This window comes from Bactrocera dorsalis, chromosome 3, assembly GCF_023373825.1.
Source record: "Bactrocera dorsalis isolate Fly_Bdor chromosome 3, ASM2337382v1, whole genome shotgun sequence".
NCBI classification, from domain to species: domain Eukaryota; kingdom Metazoa; phylum Arthropoda; class Insecta; order Diptera; family Tephritidae; genus Bactrocera; species Bactrocera dorsalis.
The window spans coordinates 88,297,515-88,321,307 of record NC_064305.1 but is presented as its reverse complement, the minus strand read 5'-3'; the positions used below and the strand labels follow the sequence as shown (position 1 = coordinate 88,321,307).

Genomic DNA, 23,793 nt, shown 5'->3' with positions numbered 1-23,793 from the left:
CTTTTCAAAAGACGTGAATTTATTCTTCTCTAATTCCCAGCAGAAAATTTATTTTTCATTATTTTTTCTTTAAATGATAATAAGCACTGTAAATTGTATTTTTTTAAATTAGTTTGTGCATGCCGAGCGCATTCCGCGTACCGTTATCATTAGCTGTTGCGGTCATATTTTAAATTAGTCCATAATCAAGTTAAGGAAATTGCATTTTATCCACTCATTAATATTTTTCCCATGGCTTTTCAGAAAGTGTGCGGCTTATGGCAGAATCTCGCATTTCTCCGCGATTCGCTTTCATTCCATACACCTACGAAGCAACAGCTACCAGCGGACACCACAAAATCTAAGCTGCATACATACAACTACGGACATTGGATTGCAGGTGCGCCAACGCCAGTGTTGTTGGCAGATAGTAGAGTGCATTTGCAGCGTTGACAGTTGAACACAACGAAATTGACGCGTTGACAGGCAACGGCTGGTGCTGGTGCTGAAGAGGCGGGTGGGCCAACAAAGACTAGGCGGCTAGTGGGAATCTACGCGGCGTAGCGACGCAGGGCGTGCACAACTGAAAGGACTACACAAATTATGTGAGTATGGGAAGGCGTGTGGAAGTGTCTGACAAGACACAGAAACATGTTGCGCATACGCCACGTAGCGCTGAGCTTTTAAAGCCAGCTGATACGCGCGCGCGCAAACACGCACCTAGACGTGTCAAGTTATCTTATGATATCAAACTTAACTATATTCGTTTTTAATAGATTTTTTTATTTTGTGTTTACTTTGCCTCGCAGAATGTCTTGTACAGTTTCAGAGCTGCCTTCGGGATGTCACCTGCGTGGCATGGGCTCCACCACATCCTCTGCGGTAGCGACGGTGGCGACCAAAGCACAAAGTGGTGGCGGTGGCGGCGGAGGCGGTAGCACATCGAGTACAGGTGGTGGCAGCAATAGTGGCGGTCTCAATAAGGGCGGCGGCATACACGTGGGCGGCATGCTGAGCACGACGAGCGCGCTGGGTGTGACAACAACGAGTTCACGTGGTGGTTCGGCGGGGAATGCGGGGGCGAGTTTACTGCCCGAGACGTTGATGACGACGACGGCGATGACGACCAGCACAACACAACGACAGCAGCAGCAACAATCACAGAAACCCTGCTGTTTTTGCTGGTGTTGCTGTTGCTCGTGCTCGTGGTAAGTGCGGGGCGGGTTGGTTGGCATGCAAGCTCGTAGATCTGCACCTTAAGTGCCTTGCACTTTCTTGCAGCTATTGCTGTGCTACGCTGAAATTCCACAGCTTGATACTTTGAATTTCATGTAACTGACAGTTTTCTATTTGCTCACAAATTTTTCCTCACACCCTTTTCTGCTCTTTTATTTTATTTTTGCTTGCATACTTCTTGCGTTGGCTGCACTTGGCGTATCGCTGTCGCACATCGCACATCGCAGGGCAAAGTGGTGAGTACACGAACGGAATTTATTAAAGATAATATTAAATTAATTTCAAAGTGCTTGAAGAATTCTTCAAAGCGGATTTAAAATTCTTCTTTAGTAACTAAATTTGCTTAGTTTACTGCTACATGGTGGATTGCGTGTAGTTGTTGGTAGACATTGCAAAAAAGCGTGTGCAGTGTATCGGGTGTTTTATTAGAAGAATGGACTAAAAATAGAAATATTCAGGCTTAATTTAACTCATGATATTCTCTTGACTCATACTAATTATAGGAGAATTAATGCTTGACAATTTTTTCTTAGTTAATTTACTATTTAAGAGAATATTTAAAGTGTGTAAAACAATAAACATTTTGATGTAATGTCAGAAGTTCTATATTTACTTTTGATGGTCATAACCAAACGATTTATATTCTTCCAGAGTTCAAATATTTTTATACTCTTGCAATCAGTTGCTACAAAGTATTATAGTTGTGTTCACCTAACGGTTGTACGAATCAACTAAAACCAAGCGAGTTAGATCAGAATGACGAGGAAAGTTGAAATCCGGTTGACGGTCTCTCTGTCCGTCCATCCGTGCAAGCTGTAACTTGAGAAAAAATTTAGATATCTCAATGAAACTTGGTATGTGAGTTCCTTGATACAAAATCGAGTTCATAGGTGGGCGTAATCCGACCATTGCCACGCCCACAAATCGGCCTTAGTCGAAAACATATAAAGTGTCATAACTAAGCACTAAATGTAATGTAAAAAATATGTAATTTGGAACAGAGAATCGCAACCTGTCGTCAAAATTTTTTTAAAAAGTGGGCGTGGCTCGCCATCTAACAAGTTTAATGTACATACCTCCTAAACCACTAAAGCTACAATAACCATTCGCCCAGCACGAATATTACAAGAACTCCTACCGGTGCTATGAAAATAAATGAAATAGAATGAAAACCCCGCTGGCTCCCCATATAACGGTACTGTTCAAAACTACTAAAAACGCGTTAAATCAATAACTAAATATGCCAGAGACATTAAATTTCACCACCGAGATGGTAAGAGAGAGCTTTGTGAGAGCCGGTGTGAAAATTGGACGAAGGGCGTGGCACCGCCCACTTTTTGGTGAAACCCCATATCTTGGGACTCGTCGAAACGATTTCGATAAAATTTAGTACGTAGCATGTTTTTGATATTCTTATGTTCTATTGTGAAAATGGATGAAATCAGATACCAAAAATGCCTGCTTCCCATATAACACAATTTTAAATTTCATCTGATTCGTTCAGTTTCCAGTACACAAATCGAGAAACAATTAATATAACGGGATAAGACTTTCCACGAATAATGTCTTTAGTGTGTGCCACCTTATGACCGAAAATCCAATAAAAACTATTCAAGCCCCTAGGTACCGAATATTTAGATCCCGGTATTTTAGTTAACTTTTGATCGAAAATATCGGTTAATGTGCGAGATATACTTGTACATATGTTTGAAATTCAGATATAATTCTTTTCTTACAAAGGTATGTCTGTATCAGAAATGGGTGAAATCTTGGCAATACTTCCCTTAGCACCCATATACCTAGTATAAAGATTTTCGAACTTTGGGTTGACTTTATACTGCATACATATATCTATCTGTGTGTCTAACTAATATCAGAATTTTCGAACATCCAGCTGACATATGAGGTGAGGTAGCTTAATGAAACACAGGGAACATTATTTTAGTGTCATGATAATAGTTAGACGTCTATGCAAAATTCACGTCAAAATATTCATTAGTATTGGAGGTAAGCGTCGTTTTGTGAAGCTCTAAAAGTGAATTCTTCGATTTTTACTATTTATTTCTAAATTTATTAAACAAAGAAGTGCGATAATGCACTATCTCATACTGCATTGATTATTCGTGATCATTTCACCACATTTTCAACTAATATCGTGCCGCAACAACCACAATCACCTGATTTACCTTCGTGTAACTTCTGGCTATTCAGCAAATTCACATGACCACTCCGAGGACATCGTTTTGACACAATTGAAGATATAAAAGCTGAATCGAAGAAGGCTCTGATGGCCATCAACACGGAAGATTTTTCCAAGTGCTATGATGTATTGCAGCGAAAGGGAATTGAAGGAGATGATATGGACAAAATTCACCTTTCAATTTGATCACAGTAGTATCTCTAAGGGATGTTGAAGTAAATAGTAGTAATATAGAGGTCTGATATCGGCAGTTCCAAAAAATGAGCAGCTAATTTGTACTAAATAGAGGGGCGAAAAGCTGAGGGACTAGTTCGTATGTATAAAGACAGACGCACATGGTTAAATCAACTTAGCTCGTCAAGCTGAGCATTTACATATACACTTAAGATTTTCAAAAACGTGGCAAACTTAATATACCTGTTCAGGGTATAATAATTGAATTAAATTGTTTATATTGCATTTCCAAAAATTTTAATTACAAATAATTTATAATTTTTAATCCCAAATACCGGCTTGAAAAAAATTTAATCTCAATCTGTTAAATGAAAATGTAAAAAAGAAAAATAAATTTTTGTTTTGAATTCATATATATGCCTTACTTATATTTGATTGCTCTTAACAATTATAATCCTTCAGTTTTTTACTTTATCCTTTTCCCAGGTAAAATTTTAAGTTTTTAAACCAAATTTTTTATAGAAAATCTAATTTCAGTCCACAATTAATAAAATCCTGACCCTGGTTCTGATATACTCCCTTTTGGTGTATATATACCAACTTAAGTGAGTCTAAGACTTCGATTGGTTTAAATTCTTTAAAAATCGTAATTTCTAATTTGAATTTTGAAAATTTTTAGAAAGATAGTCTAATTTATTAATTTCGGTTCTGGAATATAAAATCATATATTATTTCTTCGGCGAGCCAAACGTATTATTTAAACCTTTGTATATACAATTTCGGCCACATAAAAAATATAATAATATTATTATACATATTTTTTTTAATTAAGAAAGGTAAAACACAAAAGTTTGCAGGCCAAATTTTTTTATGAAAAACTACTTCTTTACTCAAAACAACATATCACGTGAAACTGAAGGCATACGCTCTATGCATAATAAATGAGTAGCTAATTACTCATCAGATGCTTGTCACGGCCATCCGCCTACAGTATATACCGAGCTGTGACCTTTATGCTCTTTGCCATTTGAGAAATTCTATTAAATCTGTACAACTTTGCAAATAAATGTCATTTACTGCTGACTCTCAAGCTGGCGACAGTACGCCAAGAAAGCGAGGAATAACGTCAAGTGGAGAGGAAAACAAAATACAAAATTGTCAGATTTCAATTAAGTCTAGTTAAGAAAATGCTACAGATGATTTTTTTCCCAGTTTAAATACACACACAAACACATATTTATAAATACATACATATATATAACAGTACAGCAGACAGAAACATATATATATATGTGTATATAGCACTGCGCGAGTTGATATGATTGAATTAAACCTACACAAGCATTCCAACCACAAATGTTACGTATACGCAGTGCCGAGTGCGATGCTCTGTGAGCAAAGCGACAATAGAAGCGAGCCGAGCCACGTTGAGTTCGGTTGAGCTGAGCTAAATTGCCAAAGAGACCAGGCGAGTGCGAAGTTGAAGCTGTAACAGCACAATGTGGCGGGGGAGTAAGGTGTGTGGGTTGCTTTCCCAGCCAGATGAATGGCATTGTGTGTTGAAGCGCAGCGGGGAAGGAACTGAATTGCCCGAATTTTCGATGAACTTGTGCACAAGCAGACTTTCGCCATTCATTAAACGCGAGCAAATAAAGTGCAGGTCAGGTAGTTGGCAAACGAAGATGAGGTTTCGAAGGGCTTCAAGGCGCCTAATACTCACAAGGCAGAGTGTGTGCGCAGAAAAGTTGTGTATATCGAGCAGAGCGAGACAGGCAGCCATGTAGTTGGTTGGTATTATTACTAAGTCGAATGCTTGAAAATTTGTACTCGGCATGAAATATTGTAAAAGGGTTGTTAGGAAAAAAGTTCGGCGAAGTAGATAACCGTAGGTTTTCACTTTAGCGCATTTGTGTGCCCTTTTCGACTAACTAAAAAATACTTTGGTTTTACCAACGGGTTTCTATGCCCATTTGTGCACATATATCTTGTTGGTATCCGCGTGTTTACCTTACTCCACTTTATGCTCCACTCAGCGCCGCACGCGTCAACGCATTCGTGCGGTCATGGTCGTTCAAGTGCTGTGCCAGCACACACTTACATGTATACAAGGAGTATGTGTAGATACAATGTAAATACGGTTGGTATCTGCTACAGTCACAATAATGCCATTTTGCGCCTGTTTTGTGGCACAGCTGCTCTGATGGATGAGCTGTAACCGTAGCAAATCCATAAAAACGTGAACGGTGTGGGGTACACGTGGGCGTCCAAAGGGCGTACGACATGACTTCTCACACACACACACATACACTTATACGCACACCCACACATTTATACCACGCAATTGCCGAGGACAAATAGAAAAAAATATGTATGTTGTAGCAAATCACACACAAATCGTGGACGTCAACAACCGCAGCATGGCTGGACTCTCGGCTAGGCAACGGATTCATTCATTTAATTTTAGGCGTAGCGCCTAAGGCACAAACACACAACGAGCACATATACCGATGTATGCAGAAATGATTTATTTTTTATGCTGCTGGTTGTTGTTGTTGTGTTGCTGGCGCATTAGCTTGTGGGAAACCTCATTAGGTTATAGTTTAATGAAAGCCCGAGTTTATAGCGCCAATTAAAGGACCATACAACATTTATTACTAATACCCAACACTTGCGTTGTACGTGTGTATAAGTTGTAGGTGTAAAATGGCAGGCAAACATCAAACGGCCGCAGATCAAAGCATCGCTCTGCCTACATTTATGTATGTAATGTACATTTGGTAATAATATTATAACTTCCCTAATTGCTCCAATCAGATTAGACACATACCATATTACCCTGTCTACCAGCGAACCTCATGCAGCAGCAGACTACACTTTCACGCTTTCCAACGCTGCTTCATTTTGCGCACATTCTGCTTACTTACAAGCGCTATGGAAAGCGTAGCTGACGCTGCGTCGAAATGCCTGAATGTGTGGATGCTGGAAATTCGAACTCACGCATTAGAAATGAGAGCATTTTCGCAATTCGGTTGTAGGAGAAAGAGAGAAAAGAGATTTGCGATTGAGAGAGAAAAGAAATACAGAGAGTTTACAAGGAAAAGCTTTTTTCTTTTGTAGGGACACCAATATCTACTATATGAAAGATGTGCTTCTTTAAATTTGATAAGGTAAAATAATATTCACCTAGTTTCTATTCCCAGCTCTGGTATAATATTTCTATGTTCCAAGGAAAGGTCGCTAAAAGAGTTGCGAACAATGTTAAAGTCATTCCGGTCTTTCCGTGGGTGAAACTTAAAAAATTAGGCTCTGGAAGATAAGGTCTTCTGATTGGAAAAGATCAAAAAATTTACAAAATGACGCCGTTTAGTTTTGCTTACAAGTTTTTCTCGTTTTTGAAATGCCAAAGTTTTATTTTTATCAGATCTAAAAACTAGTATATCATTTTTGTGAGAACTATATACAAAATATGACGAAACATTTTAATGGTGATGGGATGTGTTAAAATATTGGGTAGTCCAAAAAGTCTTTTCACTTCAACTTCTTTCCCTTTTTGCCATTCCGTTTTTTTCAATTGCTTGTTTCATCATTTGTAGACAGTTAATTGTAGAATCAACCGTTCGACCAGGCTGGAGCAGCTCATATGGAGCATATATTCCTTTCCAATCCCACCAAACACTCAGCATAACCTTTAGAGGCGTCAATCCTGGCTTTGCGTCCATTTGTTGAGCTTCACCACGTTTGGACCATGATCTTTTTCGCACATTATTGTCGTATTTGATCCCTTTTTCGTCTCCTGTTGCCGATCACTTCAGAAATGGTTCGATTTCATTTCGTTTCAGCAAAGAATCGCAGATGTTAATTTGGTTCATTAAATTTTTCACAGACAGTTTTCAATGATAGGTCGACCAGACTGCGGTGCATCTTCCACATCGAAATTTCCAGAAAATCTTAAAATCTCACCTTTTTAACACTAGATGGTATGACACAAAGTGATTGGTAGCACTGGAGATATACGACAGCAACGAAATCTATTGACAAAATACGAAAAGATTTTTTCGACTACCCAATAAAATTTTCTAAAACTTATAATTACTGACTTACAACAAAAGTAATAATCGGAAGCATTATTAATATCTTCATTAACCGTTTATGGCATGGAATTAAAATCTCAAAAAGACAAATTTTTTCCTACTTATACTTTTTATTCAAATTATTTACACTCTGTCTCAGGTATAGTCTCTGAAATATTTTTTTCCTAACAACTGTAATTATTTTCGTTTCAGACAAATAATTACATCAAGAATAAAAATATTTCTCATTAGCTTGCCTCCTCGCTGCTGGCAACACTGCTTACTCACTTGTAGTAAAAGCTTTTGTTTGCCGCTCCCGAATACGTTGCACCCCAAAAGTTTACGTTCGTCACGAAATTTCATTCATAAAAATGCCTAACCATAAATGAAAAGCTCACGAAGGCAGGCGAAAAGTTTAGCAAACACGAAGCTATTTGCAATGAACATTTCGTGTGTTTTTCACAACATGAGCGCTGGAATTTCGTGGCATTTTCGGGCCTATGCTTACTGCCACACAAACACATACTTACATATGTATATGAGGAGATGCCAACCCCTGGACCCAACTGTGCCAGTGTAGGCAAGCAAATCCACATATACATGCATATATGTATGTGTTGCTGCGTGTACTAACACAGGCTCCTTTGGTTATATGCATATGTGTGTGTTAATATATGTTTGTATGTTTGCTAGTACACGTGTGTACATGTATATATGTGTGTGTGTGTACTCTTCCGTCCATGAACTATGACAGCAATTTTGATTATTTGACAATAATGAAGCGACGGAAAGCAATGAAAATGTTGGCAAATATTTTAATTATGCATGTTGAATGCGGCATAGACGCAGCCACAGCAGACACAGGGGCATTGCGGAAGTAATGCAGCAAACTTGCTCCCAAGAATAATGAGGATGCTAAGGATGTGGCGGAAATTGAGTTCGTATTGTTTTATGGCGCGCCATGACAGTTGTGGATGAAATGTGTAAATTCAAGAGAAAGTGTGGCATGCAAACGGGATCTCAGCGCTGAACAACGCCCTGCACGCGCACACAAACACATGGGTATATGTACTATGAATGAGCGGCGGGAGCAGAGTGGCGGTGGGCGGTGTGGCGGTATGCCTTGGTAATATTGGCGAGCAGTGTTTGAAAGGATTGTAAGGAAAGGTGACTTGAAGAAATTTGCATTCAAAATTGTTGATTTGCTCTACAACAACATATATATATATTTGTAAAATGTAGATGTGTGCGTTAATGCGTGTATTGCTCAGTGGATTCTCACCACTTATTGTTTATTGCCGCAACATTCCTTCAGTTTGCTGTTTGTCCGCCTACCTATATGAGTGTGTGTGCTGCTTCGGCAATAGTTAGTGGCTTTTCAGCCCACACCCCACACCCCACTACTGGCGCCCGTTTGAGCTGCTTGCGGGCACCTCGCGTGCCGGCTCTCATTCCGTGGCAGCGCCCCAAAGGCCCCTTGCGCACTTAACTCTATGAAGTTAGCTGAAATTTTTTGTTTATATGCCTCGAAATATACATTTCATATGCGTACAAACACACACACACGCTGAGTACCTGTGTGTCGTTAAGCACCCATACAATGACGGGCGCGCCACATGTGGCCGCATTGCGCTGCACACACGGCACGCACACCAGCGCGCCACGCCGCGCCGCTCATGTCATTGCCAGTCGTCGGCGCTTTAACTCATCGCTCGCCTTCAATGGAATTCAGTTGAATTTTTTCGCTCGTCCAGCTAACGCGTCGTTCTAACCGCAAAAAGTAAAAACCACTTTGTTTGGATTACAGTTCACATTGTGGTGCCTTTTGTTCGTGCGCAAGTGTGCGTGTGTGTGTATGTGTCTGTGGCACTAACCTTTGCATACTACATTCAGACGAGTTTTCACTTTATTGCGTTAGTTTTCGCTAATGTTGAGTGGCGTGCCCAGCATAAATTCGCCGAAAAAATATTTTCGTGGTGTGATTTTACAAAAGTGTATATATTTTTTTGAAAAAAAAAAACAAGAAATTGTTGCCATAAAAGTGGTTACAAAGGCATTGTGATCCATATACTGCCTGCATCGCGGCAACGGCGTGTGTGTAATTAGCTAATAGCGTTTGTATAGTATTTTTCTGCGCGATAATAACAGCATACGCGCATACCTCGCAGCACACTGCAAATATACATATATACATACATACGTATATATATATATAAATATACATATATATATATATAAATTAGTGTATTAATTTTATTATGCGGGTGCAATCTAATGGCTTTACTGCGTCTAGTCACAGGGCTACACCAAAGCTGGACATGAGCACGCATTGGCAGACGGTGACACATTTTGTGCGCAAAAAGTTTGGGTAATCAACTCTCTGTGTTGAGCCTTAATGTTGTTATTGCTGTTGTCACTATTGTTCATGCTACTATTGTTGCTGTTGTTTGTTGTTTTCTCCTCTTGCAATCAAATGTTCTTTTTTTCCTTCGTCATGCTTGTGTATGTGTTTTTTTTTATCTATTTTGAATGCAGTCATTGGCATCAGACTATGCGTCATCTTTTATTTATTTACTTAAGAGTATTAGCGGTTTTAAAAATTTCTTTGAATTCAGGTTGTTTATCTTTGGCCTATTATAAGGTATGAAAAATATGTTATAAATGTTATATTGTTATCAAAAATTTACTTAATGTCTTATAAATAAGTGATTTTGTTTTTTATTCACACAAATAATTTCAATATATGCGCCAAAATCAGTGACTCGGAATTCATACGGATTTACTTGTTCGTAGAAATGTTTAAAAAATTTAAGCAAATGTCAGCAATTTTGCTTATTAACTTCGGAAACTTCGGCAATCTAAACTCTTTTTAGGCTTTTTAAAAAAAACTCTTTGGTAAATATCTACGCTAAAGAGCGATTTGAACGTTTAGAAGCATCAAAGGAAGGATTCTTCGATAGTTACTCTCTTCCGCTCTATATACGTGTATATACAAGTATATATGTATATAATAATCAGGATGACAAGTCGAGTTATAATATGAGTAAAAATTGAGATATCTCGATGAAACTTGGTATGTGGGTTCTGTAGTACCATATCTGTAGCCATTAACCGAAAACCCATAAAGTACCATAACAAACTTGGTGTATAACGATGACCTAATATTTTTATAATATAGTTTGAAAATGGGCGAAATCGGACTATGACCACGTCAACTTCCCATATAGCACAATTTTAATTTCCAGATGACTTTTAGAGCATACAAATCAAGCACCAATGAATATATCGCCGCAAAAATCGTGCCTTTGAGGTATACTATTTCAATATTAACAAGTAAGGAAGGCCTATGGAAGGCCTGAGATATGAGTAGGGGGCGGGGCCACGCCCACTTTTCCAAAAAAATATGTCCAAATATGCCCCTCCCTAATGCCATCCTTTGTGCCAAATTTCATTTTAATATCCTTATTTACGGCTTAGTTATGACACTTTATAGGTTTTCGGTTTTCGCCATTTTGTGGGCGTGGCAGTAGGCCGATTTTGCCCATCTTCGAACTTAACCTTCTTATGGAGCCAAGAAATACGTGCACCAAGTTTCATCATGATATCTCAATTTTTACTCAAGTTACAGCTTGCACGGACGGACGGACAGACGGACAGACAGACATCCGGATTTCAACTCTACTCGTCACCCTGATCACTTTGGTATATATAACCCTATATCTGACTCTTTTAGTTTCAGGACTTACAAACAACCGTTATGTGAACAAAGCTATAATACTCTCCTAAGCAACTTGTTGCGAGAGTATACAAATTGTCTAAATCGGATAATAGTTCGGCTGAACGTATAATGTTGGTTATACTATAGTTTAATGCCGAAAATATGAGAATTCAGTTTACGAATTACACCAGCTCCCAAATACTACCTATACCTGAGTGATGTCAAAATTAATTCAATCAAACTGCAAGGCTTACGAGATTGATAGTCTCAGTCTCACTAACTGCGGAATGGCAAAGAGCTTCGCTGACTTCATGAGGTTCACTACTGGATGGCATTTGTGAGCTTTTCGCCCTCAGTAAAGCTCATCTTTCATTAGTTGCAGGAGTTCTTGCTGATCGTTGTCCAATAAGGATTTATAAGATTAAAAACTGGTGAGAAGCTTTGTTTTACTTTCGATTATCTGCTGTTTGGCAATGGTTACAAAACTACTGAGGAAAACATCTAATTTTTGTATAGTGGAAGTTCAGGATACAGAAATCTTGTCTTTATTGCATTCGGGTACTATCCATTGATTAAATAATTAAAGAAAAATCATTTACTTGTCAATAATTGTGTTTGTAAAATAATATTTTGGTGTGATTTCTAAGAAAACAAGTAAGGAAGGGCTAAGTTCGCTCTTGCAACTTGCAAGAATCCAGGAAAATACTTTAAGGTCTAAAACCTATCATATAGAGACAAGTCAGCCGTATTTTCGAAAATCCTGATATTAGTTATATAGGGGCTAATCCAAGTTTTCGCTCAAATTTATCTAGCTTACGCAAAAAGATACACTATTATGAGTAAAATACGTTCTCTTACGACCACAGGATAACTCACATATTGGCCGATATGTGCGGTATAAAGTCACCCCAAAGCTAAGAAATCTTTATATTAGGTATATGGGTGCTAATGGGCAAGAGTATAAAAATACTCTTCCACCACCTTTTGCCAGGGAACCTATTTTGTAGCCAATACCTCAATTTTGCGATTTAAAAAAGAGGTTTCTATTAAATCAAAGCGCGAAAGCGCATGCAACCTATATTTTCTTGCATAAAATTGGTTTTAAAGAACGATTTCAAAGAAGATACAAGGTGCGTTACAAAGTAGACAGGACTTTAAAACAAAAAAAAAACGAACAAATGGGTTTTTCGGCAAAATCAATTTATTTTATTCAAAATAGTCTCATTCTGTTTCAATACAGTTTTTTGCACGATCCAAAAGCATGTCGAACGAGTGTTTTAGCTTGTTGGTCGGTATGGCCATCAGCACACCGGTTTAGGTCTTTTGAATGTCATCTACGTCTGCATAACGCTTTTCTTTCATGCGCAAATGCGTCTTTCCGAAAAGGAAGAAGTCGCACGGTGCCACATCAGGTGAATACGGGGAGTGGTCAATGGTTCAAATTTGATTTTTGGTCAAATAATCGTCCTTCGAATGTTGGATTCCGAGCAATTTTTGGTCGTCAGCCAATTTGTGCGGAACAAACCGTGTACACACCTTTCGTAAGCAGAAATGTTCGGTCAAAATGCGAAAAATCGATGTTGTGGAGATGTTCAATTTCATTTCCATAAATTTCAATGATAATTTCGGCTGATTTTTGATGAATTCACGCACGGTTTCGATGGAATTTCCGGTGATAACGGTTTTTGATTGACCCACATGTTGATCGTCATTTATGTCCTCAGGACCACTTTGAAAACGTTGAAACCACTCAAGCACTCTGCTACGGCATAGACAAATATCGCCATAAACTTTTTTCATCAATTGAAACGTTTTGGTAAAAGTTTTACTAATTTTAAACAAAATTTAATGTTGGCTCTTTCTTCGAAGCTCATTTTCGCACTAATAACACAAACATACTGACGCTTAAAACGCAATAACTTCACTTCCAATCCATGAAATGTCATGAAATTCTCACTGCACAATCGACAAAGAGAGTAGATTCTAATGCACCAGTCGATATATAGATGGCGCCATCAGCGGCTGCTAGATTCAAAAAGTCCTGTTTACTTTGGAACTTACCTTGTGTTTGGTATTCAGCATCAAATTATTAATAGTAAAATATGCTCAAGTCAGTTGACTTCTTGAGAAGGTTAGAAGCCCGGAAATACAAAATAATAAACTAGAAGAAAAGCATATTTTACTAAAATTATCTTCATTAGGATAACTAGAAGAAATCTTAGACTATACAAAACGGCTTACAAGCCAAACGTCGTAAATAACAAAAAGTATTCTAGTACGATTTCTATAATTGCAATTTTTGCTGAATCCATCAACATTATATTGTCAATTTGCTTGCGTTATAAATGCAAGTTCACCAGACGTTAAGTGAAAAATGTGCTCAAAGTCCGGTGGAAATGTCGTATAAATCATTTGGCTGTTATATGTAATTGGCTGTCAGTTTATATTTACATTTGAAGCTTCCATTTATGGCAAAGCAATTAGTTTTCATGTCCAAAATCAATAACGGAAAACTATGCTATTTTTCAATTTGCTCATTTCAGCACTCTTTGTATACCTTTTACCTATATATAGTATATATACAGACGAACGTAGTTACTGCGCGCTGTCCCACTGTCCACAGAACAGGTTCCGCTTGTCGTTACAATATATGTAAATAAATAAACCTGCCAAAACACATGCCACCATTCGACATGCTTTCAAATGCAAACACACACACGCATATAAACGCACACATACATAAATTATGCGTTTGCATATCAGTGTCATGTCCACAGCCATTCGCTCACATTTCGCCTGCGACACTTGAGAAGGCTTTGCTGGCAGTCGTTGAAAAACTGACTTTAGTTTTCCTTTTACGCTTTGCTTGCTTTATTTGCCCTTCTACGCGTGGGAATTAAAAACGCAATGCATAAGTAGTGTGCTATGAATAGGTGTGACTTTAATTGGAAACCAGTGACGGCTTTGCGGATTTTCTCTGAAACAATGAGAACCGAAGTGAGGGGAGGAAGTATACTACCTTAGGCACTTGTGGAAAGAAATGCGAAAGAGTAGTGAGTATCGGTGTTTCTGGGCTAGGTTAGTTAGAAGGGTTCTTAATAGAATGAGGGACGGTGAGTTTGGTCTGCTAAGTGTGGTAAGAAAAGGAATTATATCTCTCACATTTCTAATTTTATGACATCAACTACAAATTTCTTGAGTGGATGATACAAGAAACCAGTGTTGAACATAAAGGTCGATATAGGAACAAAAATTATCATTTTGATTGATCTATATCTGACACATGACAAATTTTTTAACATGATAAATCCCATTAGAGATAATTATGGTTCAGAGCTAGCCTAAGGTTTCCCAATTTTCATCTTATGGTTCGATCCCATAATTTATTAAAATAATAAAAAGGTTGCTCCGAAGCTTCCGACTTGATTTTGATCAGTCAGTTTTTACAGGGTTTGTCCGGAAAATAATAGGACTGACTTTCTTGAGCCGCGACTGTACTTCGGATCGTGTGCGCGCACCGGCTGGATTCGGTAGAGGGCGTTCCTAACTAACGAAGGAATGGCTGGTCAGTTGTCCCCGAGCACCTGGAGAGTCAGGACAAATTTTCGCGCGACGTGTTTCTGTGAGTGATGCAAGCCGAAAATGCAGGGTTCCTTAGAGCAGAGGTACGCGATTAAATTCTGTGCGAAAATCGGTAAATCTGCGACAAAGACGTTTGATATGATCAAGCAGGCTTCCTAGATGTTGCTTTAGCAAGAAGTGGTGTGTTTGGATGGCCGGGATGAAGCCCGAAAGAATGAGCAAATCTCAAGTGAAAAATATGCATTGTATTTTCTGACATCAAAGGTATTGCCTACCATGAATTTGTTCCTCCTGGACAAATTGTAAACCAAGTTTTACGTGAAAGTCTTCAAAAGACTCAAACGAAGGGTAAATCGGGTCCGATAAAACATCGCAGCCGATTGGAAGTTGCACCACGACAACGCCCCGGCTTACATCGCCTTTTTTGTGAACAGCTACCTAACCAAGGCCGGCATCCTAACGCTTCCGCAGCCACCCTGCAGCCCAGATGTGGCCCTTTGGACTTCTTTTTTTCCTTGCCTGAAAAATGCAATGAAAGGCAAACATTTTGAGACGACAGAGGAGATCCAAGTAGCATGCAAAGCTCTTCCGGAGAATGCCTTCCGTGACGTCTTCAATGCTTAGAAATCGCACTGGTAGTTCTTTTTAATCACATAAAGATCACTGATCTCCCTTAAAATTGTGTTATATGGGCCCTTGCTAGCATTTTAAGTTTATGGTGGTCTTCACTAACCCTTTGCTGACTATCCTACCAAAGTATCTAAGTGATTTCATTCTACTTATTTATTGCATGTTGTACATGCAACACTTGCAACAGGTTCCTAATGGTGCATGTACCATTGCTGTGCATACATATTTACCCATCATTATACTACTTAAGTACAGACAAGTATTTACATATGCGGGCTCAAATGTGTGCGCATAGTTGCTTCCACTGACACACATATATACATGTGTACGTGTATCTAGATCCCTCTCAAGCACCATGTCAATATTGTCCTTAAATGTGCCAAAACAACAACAATAACAATAACAATAGAAACAAACAAACAACAACAATGCGAACATCACCAATGTCTTTGTACCGCATACATACGCCACTGAGCCATTGAGCCACTTATGTGCACACCTACGAGCACAAGCTTACCTATATAAGTAATAAAACAAATGCAACTGTTGGTGGCAGTCAAGCACTCGTAATGTATTCTAGGAGCACTGTAAGCGAAACCTCAGCAATGTCAAGCTAATGGTTGGTGTTAAGTTACCTCACACCTACCCGGCTTGGCTCGCGCTTTCGTCGCCGAGGTCGAGGTGCCGCATGAATCGAAAGTTTTGTAGCGAGATTTCAGTTCTTGTGCACAACAACAACACTATGGTGTGAGCCAATTTGTATGCGGCCTACCATTTGACGGCACTGCCACTAGTGCCCGAGTGCGCACTGATGCCGACAACTTTGGCTAATTATGCAGTTAAAGCAACAAAATGCTTCAACATATTGCGGTACCTCCGCGCAACACTTCCTTCGCTGCTTGCTTTCATAGTTGCAGTGCTTTTTTAATGGTACAACTGGTACAGCCGGGCGTATGAGTAACTATAATTAATAATGTACTTTCATTTCGATGGATAAGCGCGTGCTTGTGTATGTGTGAGTGTGCGTGTGCCTATGGCAGTGTGTTGACTAAGCTTTGAAAAATGGTTTCCTCAGCTCGGCCAGTGATGGTGTGGTTTTAATGATCGCCAACAACAACAACAACAATAAGATATTGCTTAATAATAGTTTCGTGTGCATACGCTTGACTACAGGAGGTGGTGCTAATGTGGCAAATGATTGATTGACTTGAACAAAGGAAATGCAATGAAACGAAACGAACGAAATCTCTCTCTGAAATTTGTTGCCTAAAATCGAACTGTATGACCATTCGGCAACGTGATAATAGTGTTTGTGGTACCTGTGGCAGACGTTATGAGTGAACGTTGGCGAAATTTGTTTAAGAAATTGAAACAAAGGTAAGTTTGTAGGTGACAGCGCTAATAAATGATAATTAAAGTGAAACCGCAAACAATTACTCAAACAAAATGTTTATAGATACAACAACAAATATTGTTTAACCTCGTTGGTTTGGATTAGTGTAAACTGTAGAATTGTTTCAGCTACTGGCACATTGTTGTGTAGAAATTATTGTTTAGGTTTATCGATTTTGACTCGCATTACAAACTATCGATTGAATGTTAGATAATTGCTTATCTATAAAAACAAAAATAATAACTGAAAGAAGTAAACAACTCGGTTGATAAAAGTTTGAAAATAAATCAGTAAAATAAAGCAAAAAGCAAAGCAAACCAGATGGGAAAACGTGTTGTCGAAATGATAAGCGAGTAAAAATAAATTTCCATACAGTATATATGCACAAATATAGGTGAAAACTGATAGTGAGGATAAATGAAATGCTGAAGCTCTGCTAAAAATAAATATATTTGGTGTTCAAGGGGTTTTTGAAAGTATGTAGTGGAGTGAAATTAAAATAAAGCAAGAAAACAAGAAAAAATAGTTTAACTTTGGCTGCAACGAAGCTTAATACATTGTACTTGTGGCATAAAAGTGTATAAATGGGTTCCTATATTGCATTTGATAGGTCAGTTTGTATGGCAGCTATATGCTTTCTAACCCGACTCTAATAATATGTTGGCAGATTGTAGCGTTGCCTTAGATAATAGCCTCTGCCAAATTTCGTGAATATAACTGTACAAATAAAAAAGTTTTCCATACAAGAACTAGATTTTGATCATACAATTTGTATGACAGCTATATGCTAAAGTGAACCGATATCGCTGATTTTAACAAATGTGCGGCTTTTGGAGAAGTAAAGAAAAAGTGCGAAATCTCAGTTCGATATATTAACAATTAAGGAATTAGTTCACGTATAGACCTGGGCAGACCGAGTTGACAAAATGAGTTCGCTGACATTCTCAAGTTGAAAAAAGTTTAATATTTAAAAGTTTGAAATATATGTATATTTTAACTTTTTGAAAGTTTAACACTTTGACATCATAAATTCAACTGTGCCACCGATCACAAGCGGCTGCATACAAGTTAATATTCCATAAACAGAAAAGCATTAGGCGACATAACGCAGATTTGTATAGAAATGTGTGATAAATGTGATCAATGACGTAAAATATAATTATAAATACCTCCATTAATATTTTTGATTTAGTTATTATTCAGATTCAGATAGATTCAGTATAAATAAGTACTTTTCGAAAAGTGTAGCATACCCTTAGGCTGTAGAAGAAACAGCTGTTCGTTGATTTTCTTTTTTTTAATTGATAGAGGCAACGGAAGCAGTCAGAATTTTACTAGTCTTTGAAATAAATTCTTTAAAAAAAGTTAGCGTTGCTTTTAATTAATTGCACTACTCAACAAATTTGAAGGAAAATTTTGTGACTGTTATGCTAAGAGGCTGTGGGGCCCTTGAGGATTGCTGATAGCAAATTTGAGTTTAAAAATTTTTAATCACATGCATCAATTTTGCCATTTTAGTAAAAGTGGTGGTTGGACCCATACATTCCATTACTACAACACAAAAAACCTTACGTGTTAAGAAAAGTAGACTATAATTTTCGGTTTCAGCCGTTTAAAACTGGCAAGAAACAGCCTCTAATACCACATTCGCAAAATTATTGTAAGGTAGTGTTATTATTTTATTTTTTCATTTTTTTTGTAGTACTTTTCCTCTTCGTGCCGAAATGTAGGCAACATTTTTCAATACAATCTTAAAAGTAACCCTCGGAGAAGACAGTGAGAATATAATATAAGTTCTATTTTGATTAAATTATTTCAGAACTCAACAAAATTTTCAAAAATTTATTTGAAAAAATTAGATATGTTACGACCCAAATTAGACTTAGTCCATATACACTCTATCACCTTAAAAGCCTTTCACATTCTGTTTAAAAAAAATCTGAATTTCCATACTTCGGCACTGTAATGCTAAATTTACGATTCTGCCACATTTCATGTGGTCGCACGCCAAACAAAGAAAATAAATAAAATGTTACAGGGAAATGTACTTTAACAAGCAACCTCTAAATACATTCACACACACATGTATAAACTACAATTTATGTATATAAATTAAAAATGGTTTTTATGCTAGCGCTGTTGATGGGCACTCGCGTGTGCGCTTATCGCAGATTTTGTGACCCCACTCTCTCCAAAAGTGTATATAGAACCATGGACGTATGTGCTAAGGCAATTATGCCAAACGTTCCCTTTCTCATTTCCACCTACTCCCACCGCACCACTGCGGATGCTCGCGCAGCACGCACATACACGACGATCACAGTGCTCTGACCGGGCTCTCCTTCGCCTTCACCTTCTCCAGCTCTAATTGAATTCACGATGAATTTACACAACAGTCAGTCACCGCAGACAGTATCTGTGATTTAGTTTTATGCTAAATAGCTAAACAGCTGGTCGCACACGCTTCTCAACTCTACGCGGCATGAGTGCTTTTATGCAGAAAACTTTGTTGACTGTGTATGTATTCAATGGAAATACCCATGTAGTTTATATATCTCTACTACATATTATTAAGCAGGATATACGCACTCATACATCCATACATGTGTATGTAAATCCAAACAGATTATTTTATGAATAAATATAATTTGTATTGCAAAACAATATTCGTGGCATTATGTATGTATAAACATATGTATCTATATGGGAGTATATATTGTGGGTGAATGTTTATATGAACCTTATTTTGAATTCCACGTATTTTTTGTTTGCTTTTTCCAGTTTGGCAATAAAAAATGCGGAAGACAATGCACCAACAAGACGTGATCCAGCGAGCGTGGATTTGCTTTTGGACGGTGAACAGTGAGTATAAACAATTTAAAATTGCCATATATTATGCTTTATATGTGGTAAAATGTTTTCACTTTTTCCCTTTGTTATAGACCCAGTCTCGAGGAAATACGAAGTTGGGGTAAAAATTTCGATTTGCTAATGAAAAATGCGAGTAAGTGAATAACACAGAGTTTTTGTAGTCACATTTAAAATTTTTTGTATAAAATTGGTTTATAATAACGTCGACACAGTCTTTTTTATTGAGTTGGTAACTAATTTTCAAAGGAAAACTGATTCAAAAACACTATTTTAAACTAAAAAGAAAATTGCTTTGGAATTTTCTGAGAATAATAGAAACACATTGATTATATGATGAGAGCTCCTGACAGTAAACCCCTCCAACATCCTTCTCTCCCTACTTTGACCCAGCCGTAAAGAAGTTCACTGCACCTCACCTCCAACGGCTTCTTCCGACCCACAACTCCTTCATCGGTAAATGGGTAGAGAAGGAGTCGCCAGAATTCGGTTTGGCGACTCCTTGATCCAAATGATCCGGTATGAAGTCGAAGTGTGTGAAAATATCCGAGTGTTCAGATACGTGTTCTTTTAAGAACCCAGACTCTCTTAGTCTGATAGCAACTTTTATAACTTCCCACGATGTCACTATGTGCAAGATGGTGTCAAAGGCCATAGTTGGGGTGGACCTTGCTCTCTTTCAAATATTTGAGAGAAAGTAACAACGCATATGGCAAAATATACTCGACACAGATGAGTATGTAAAACCTTCAAAAAGTGCTATAACTGTATTCCTAACTGTACTTGCTTTTCATGTCCATAGAGCCTGAATTTCAAAACATGTAAGCATTGCTTTATTTTCCATAACTCATTTTTAACAAAAATTTAAAATTTGAATATACATATACTTCGTAGTCGTTTGATTAAATATGAGTTTGCAATATTCTTGATCTGATTTTATATTCCATATACATTGAAATTCAAACTTTGATTTAACTTACTCCAAAGGAGGCGGCAAGGGCGTATGAGTAACATTCAATTCCACTGAACCATTGCATTTGGTTACCACAGCCAAGAGTTATTCGTAAATATCTGTGGATAATACAAGCTTAACCTACCATGACCTTGAATAACAATGAAGCGACTTATAAATGCTTCGAGAAATCTTTAGCTGTCATATTTTAATAACTTTTCTTTGTTACCAAAGAAATATTATGCATAAATATGCACACAAAGAACTCGCCTTTGATTGGAAATGCAAATGCCAACAAAAGTAATAATATGCGAATATTAATAAGCATAAGATGGGTGCACTAACAACAGAAATGAGGACCCAAACGTACGATAAATCAACACTTTAGCAGTCACACCAATCAGCGAGTACCCGCCGAAGCCTTCGACGGAAGCGATTCCTCATGCTTAGTTTAGTAAACAAAAAAATTTTCCTCAAGTTAACGACAAGTTTGAGGAATTAAATCAATAGTAAGCAATTACGCTGCGCGCTGCCACTACTCGCTTGCCGCCATGTCAAATGGATTGTTGAACTTGTATGCTTTTTTGTTTGTTTGGCTGATGAATGCCAATCCCTACGTCTGTCTGTCAGTTGCACGAGCCAACGGAGTGAGCTGAGTTTGGTGACATTTGAAGAAATTTCGCTGACATTTGTGTTTACTTTGGCCGCTAACTAGCGCCGGCTGTTTACTCTTCTTCTTATTTATTGTTCTTACTTTTGTTGTAATGTTGCTTTTCGGCTGCAAGAGTCCCGAAATAAACAAAATGCCAGCGAGCAGTTGTTGAAAGTGGCAGCTCAGGAGATAAGTATACCATACGGTTGAACGTTCAAAAAATGTGAATCCATGAAGCCAGCTGTGTGTGTGTGTGTGTGCACGAATTTATGCGTTTATACTATGATACATACCTGGCTATTATTCATTTCGTTTTCTTTTATGGCACGCGCGCTCCAACAAATGTTCCGCAAATAAACTGGGCAAAAACATTTCAGGCACGCGATGCCCTTACGCTTAACAGCTGCATTAGCATTGCTGATTCACCTGTCGCATGGCTCATTGCTGCTGCTGTTGGTGTTGTTGTTGTTTTTCTTTCGTTCCACGCCGGTGCCAGTCAACAGTGATTTGCGTGTTGCGCCGCTGCGGAAACGTAACCGCAATTAATTTCCTTCCCCCTCACCACTGCTAAAAATTTTGATTAAATAATTTCCTACACTTAGCGAGAGTTCCTCCCTGTCTCTTTGCTATCTACAAAAAAATGATTCATATTCACTTTGTGTGTGCTTATACAGGTATTGTGGCGCTTAATTATTCTGCCTTCAAGTATGTTGGGCCAAGTGGCTTTAATTGATTATCTTGGCGCAGACAGCTCAACTGCTATATAGCAGCTGTGTTGGTCAACTGCCCGAATGTCTCACCACTCATTGTATTTTCTACAAATATTTATAGCTATAGTACTTTTGAAGTGATATCATAATTTACTTGAGGTTCAGTGTGGGTGCCGATACTAGAGACGGCTCTGATATGACAGACAAGAGACTCTTTTCAAGTTAATAATTAACTTGAAAATTTTAATAATTATTAATTTTCAAGTCCGATATAATATAGCGACATCAAAGGTATCCAAATTCGAGTAATAAATATATTTAAGAGGTTTGACATAGCTTAGACTTATACTAAGTCAGTTCAACATAGTATAAAGTTGCTTATTTCCAATGGAACTGTGAGGTTTATATTAGGTTGAGTTAAGTTAAATGGTTGATCGTAAAAAAGGACCTCATTTGGGCAGTTTTTAACGCTCAACCGTTGTGGTACCCACCACTCCTTTAAAAGTTATTATAAATACTCTCACACCAGAACCGACGAAATGTTTTGAGTTGATCACAAATTTTTTTACAAGGTTAATTTCGGTTTCGGCAATGTCTCGTGATTAGCCAAAGGTTTGACTGTCGAGATGTTTCAACCTCAGTCTTGCAATAGTGGATAATGGAGGAGAAAGTTCTGAATGTTTCTACCTCAACTTTTTTCATAAAACTTTGAGAATTTGCATCCAACTCTATGTCTGTTGGCCAATACCCAGTTATGTCTCCTACGTTTGCGGCAAAATGGAATTTGCTAAGAACAAATAGTTGAGAAGATCTCTTACGATCTACACTAGTCCAGAGGGCCAAGTTCCTGTGCTTAGTAAGTGTTGATTTCGTGACCAGCCTCTGCGCGACAGTGGGACCCAGTGCTAGAACGCAAGAGGATAACGGAGGTCCAACTCGTTCCCATTCCGATGAAGGGGGGGTAAGAGTGCTCTCTCCTGTTATCTCATCGGCTTGTAGTTTCAGCGATTCCGCTATGACTAGGCACCGAAAAGAGGCTGATAATGTAGTAGTAAACTAACTCATATCCGTGTCAGTATAATTTCTTAACTCAAAGTTTCCAGTTTGAAATTGTGATTACTTTATACACTTTCTCCTTACTTTAAAAAGAGCATAAAAATAACTAGGTTTTCTCGACTAGAAATTATAGTTTTAAATATTTGAGCTTCGGGTACGACTTGAAAATATTTTAAATGTCACTTTTCTTAACGCATTCATCTTCATAATCCTAACACTATATAAATATTCTTTCACCAATTTACTCTTCCAGCTGGACGCAAAGTGTTTCGTGACTTCCTACGCAGCGAATTCAGCGAAGAGAACATACTGTTTTGGCTTGCCTGCGAGGAGCTGAAAAAGGAGAGCAGTCCCGAAGCGATCGAAGAGAAGGCGCGCCTCATCTACGAGGATTACATTTCGATATTGTCGCCGCGTGAAGTATCGCTGGACTCGCGCGTACGAGAGATCGTTAATCGCAATATGGTGGAGCCGACACCGCATACCTTCGACGAAGCCCAAATACAAATCTACACGCTCATGCACCGAGACTCATATCCAAGGTGAGTGTTTCGTAAATTGCTTTAAGCGCGC

At 38.2% G+C, this 23,793-nt stretch overlaps 1 protein-coding gene across 1 annotated transcript in view; it reads left to right on the top strand.

Moving 5' to 3' along the window:
- Positions 1-23,793, top strand: part of LOC105229402 (regulator of G-protein signaling 17) — a 63,194-nt gene that overhangs the window by 32,358 nt on the left and 7,043 nt on the right. Inside the window, exons 3-8 of the mRNA XM_049451068.1 lie at positions 244-584; positions 789-1,187; positions 1,443-1,451; positions 19,764-19,844; positions 19,925-19,986; positions 23,474-23,762. Of these exons, the coding sequence (XP_049307025.1) occupies positions 790-1,187; positions 1,443-1,451; positions 19,764-19,844; positions 19,925-19,986; positions 23,474-23,762 (839 nt within the window). The 5' untranslated portion in view covers positions 244-584; position 789. The remainder of the gene's footprint in view (positions 1-243; positions 585-788; positions 1,188-1,442; positions 1,452-19,763; positions 19,845-19,924; positions 19,987-23,473; positions 23,763-23,793) is intronic.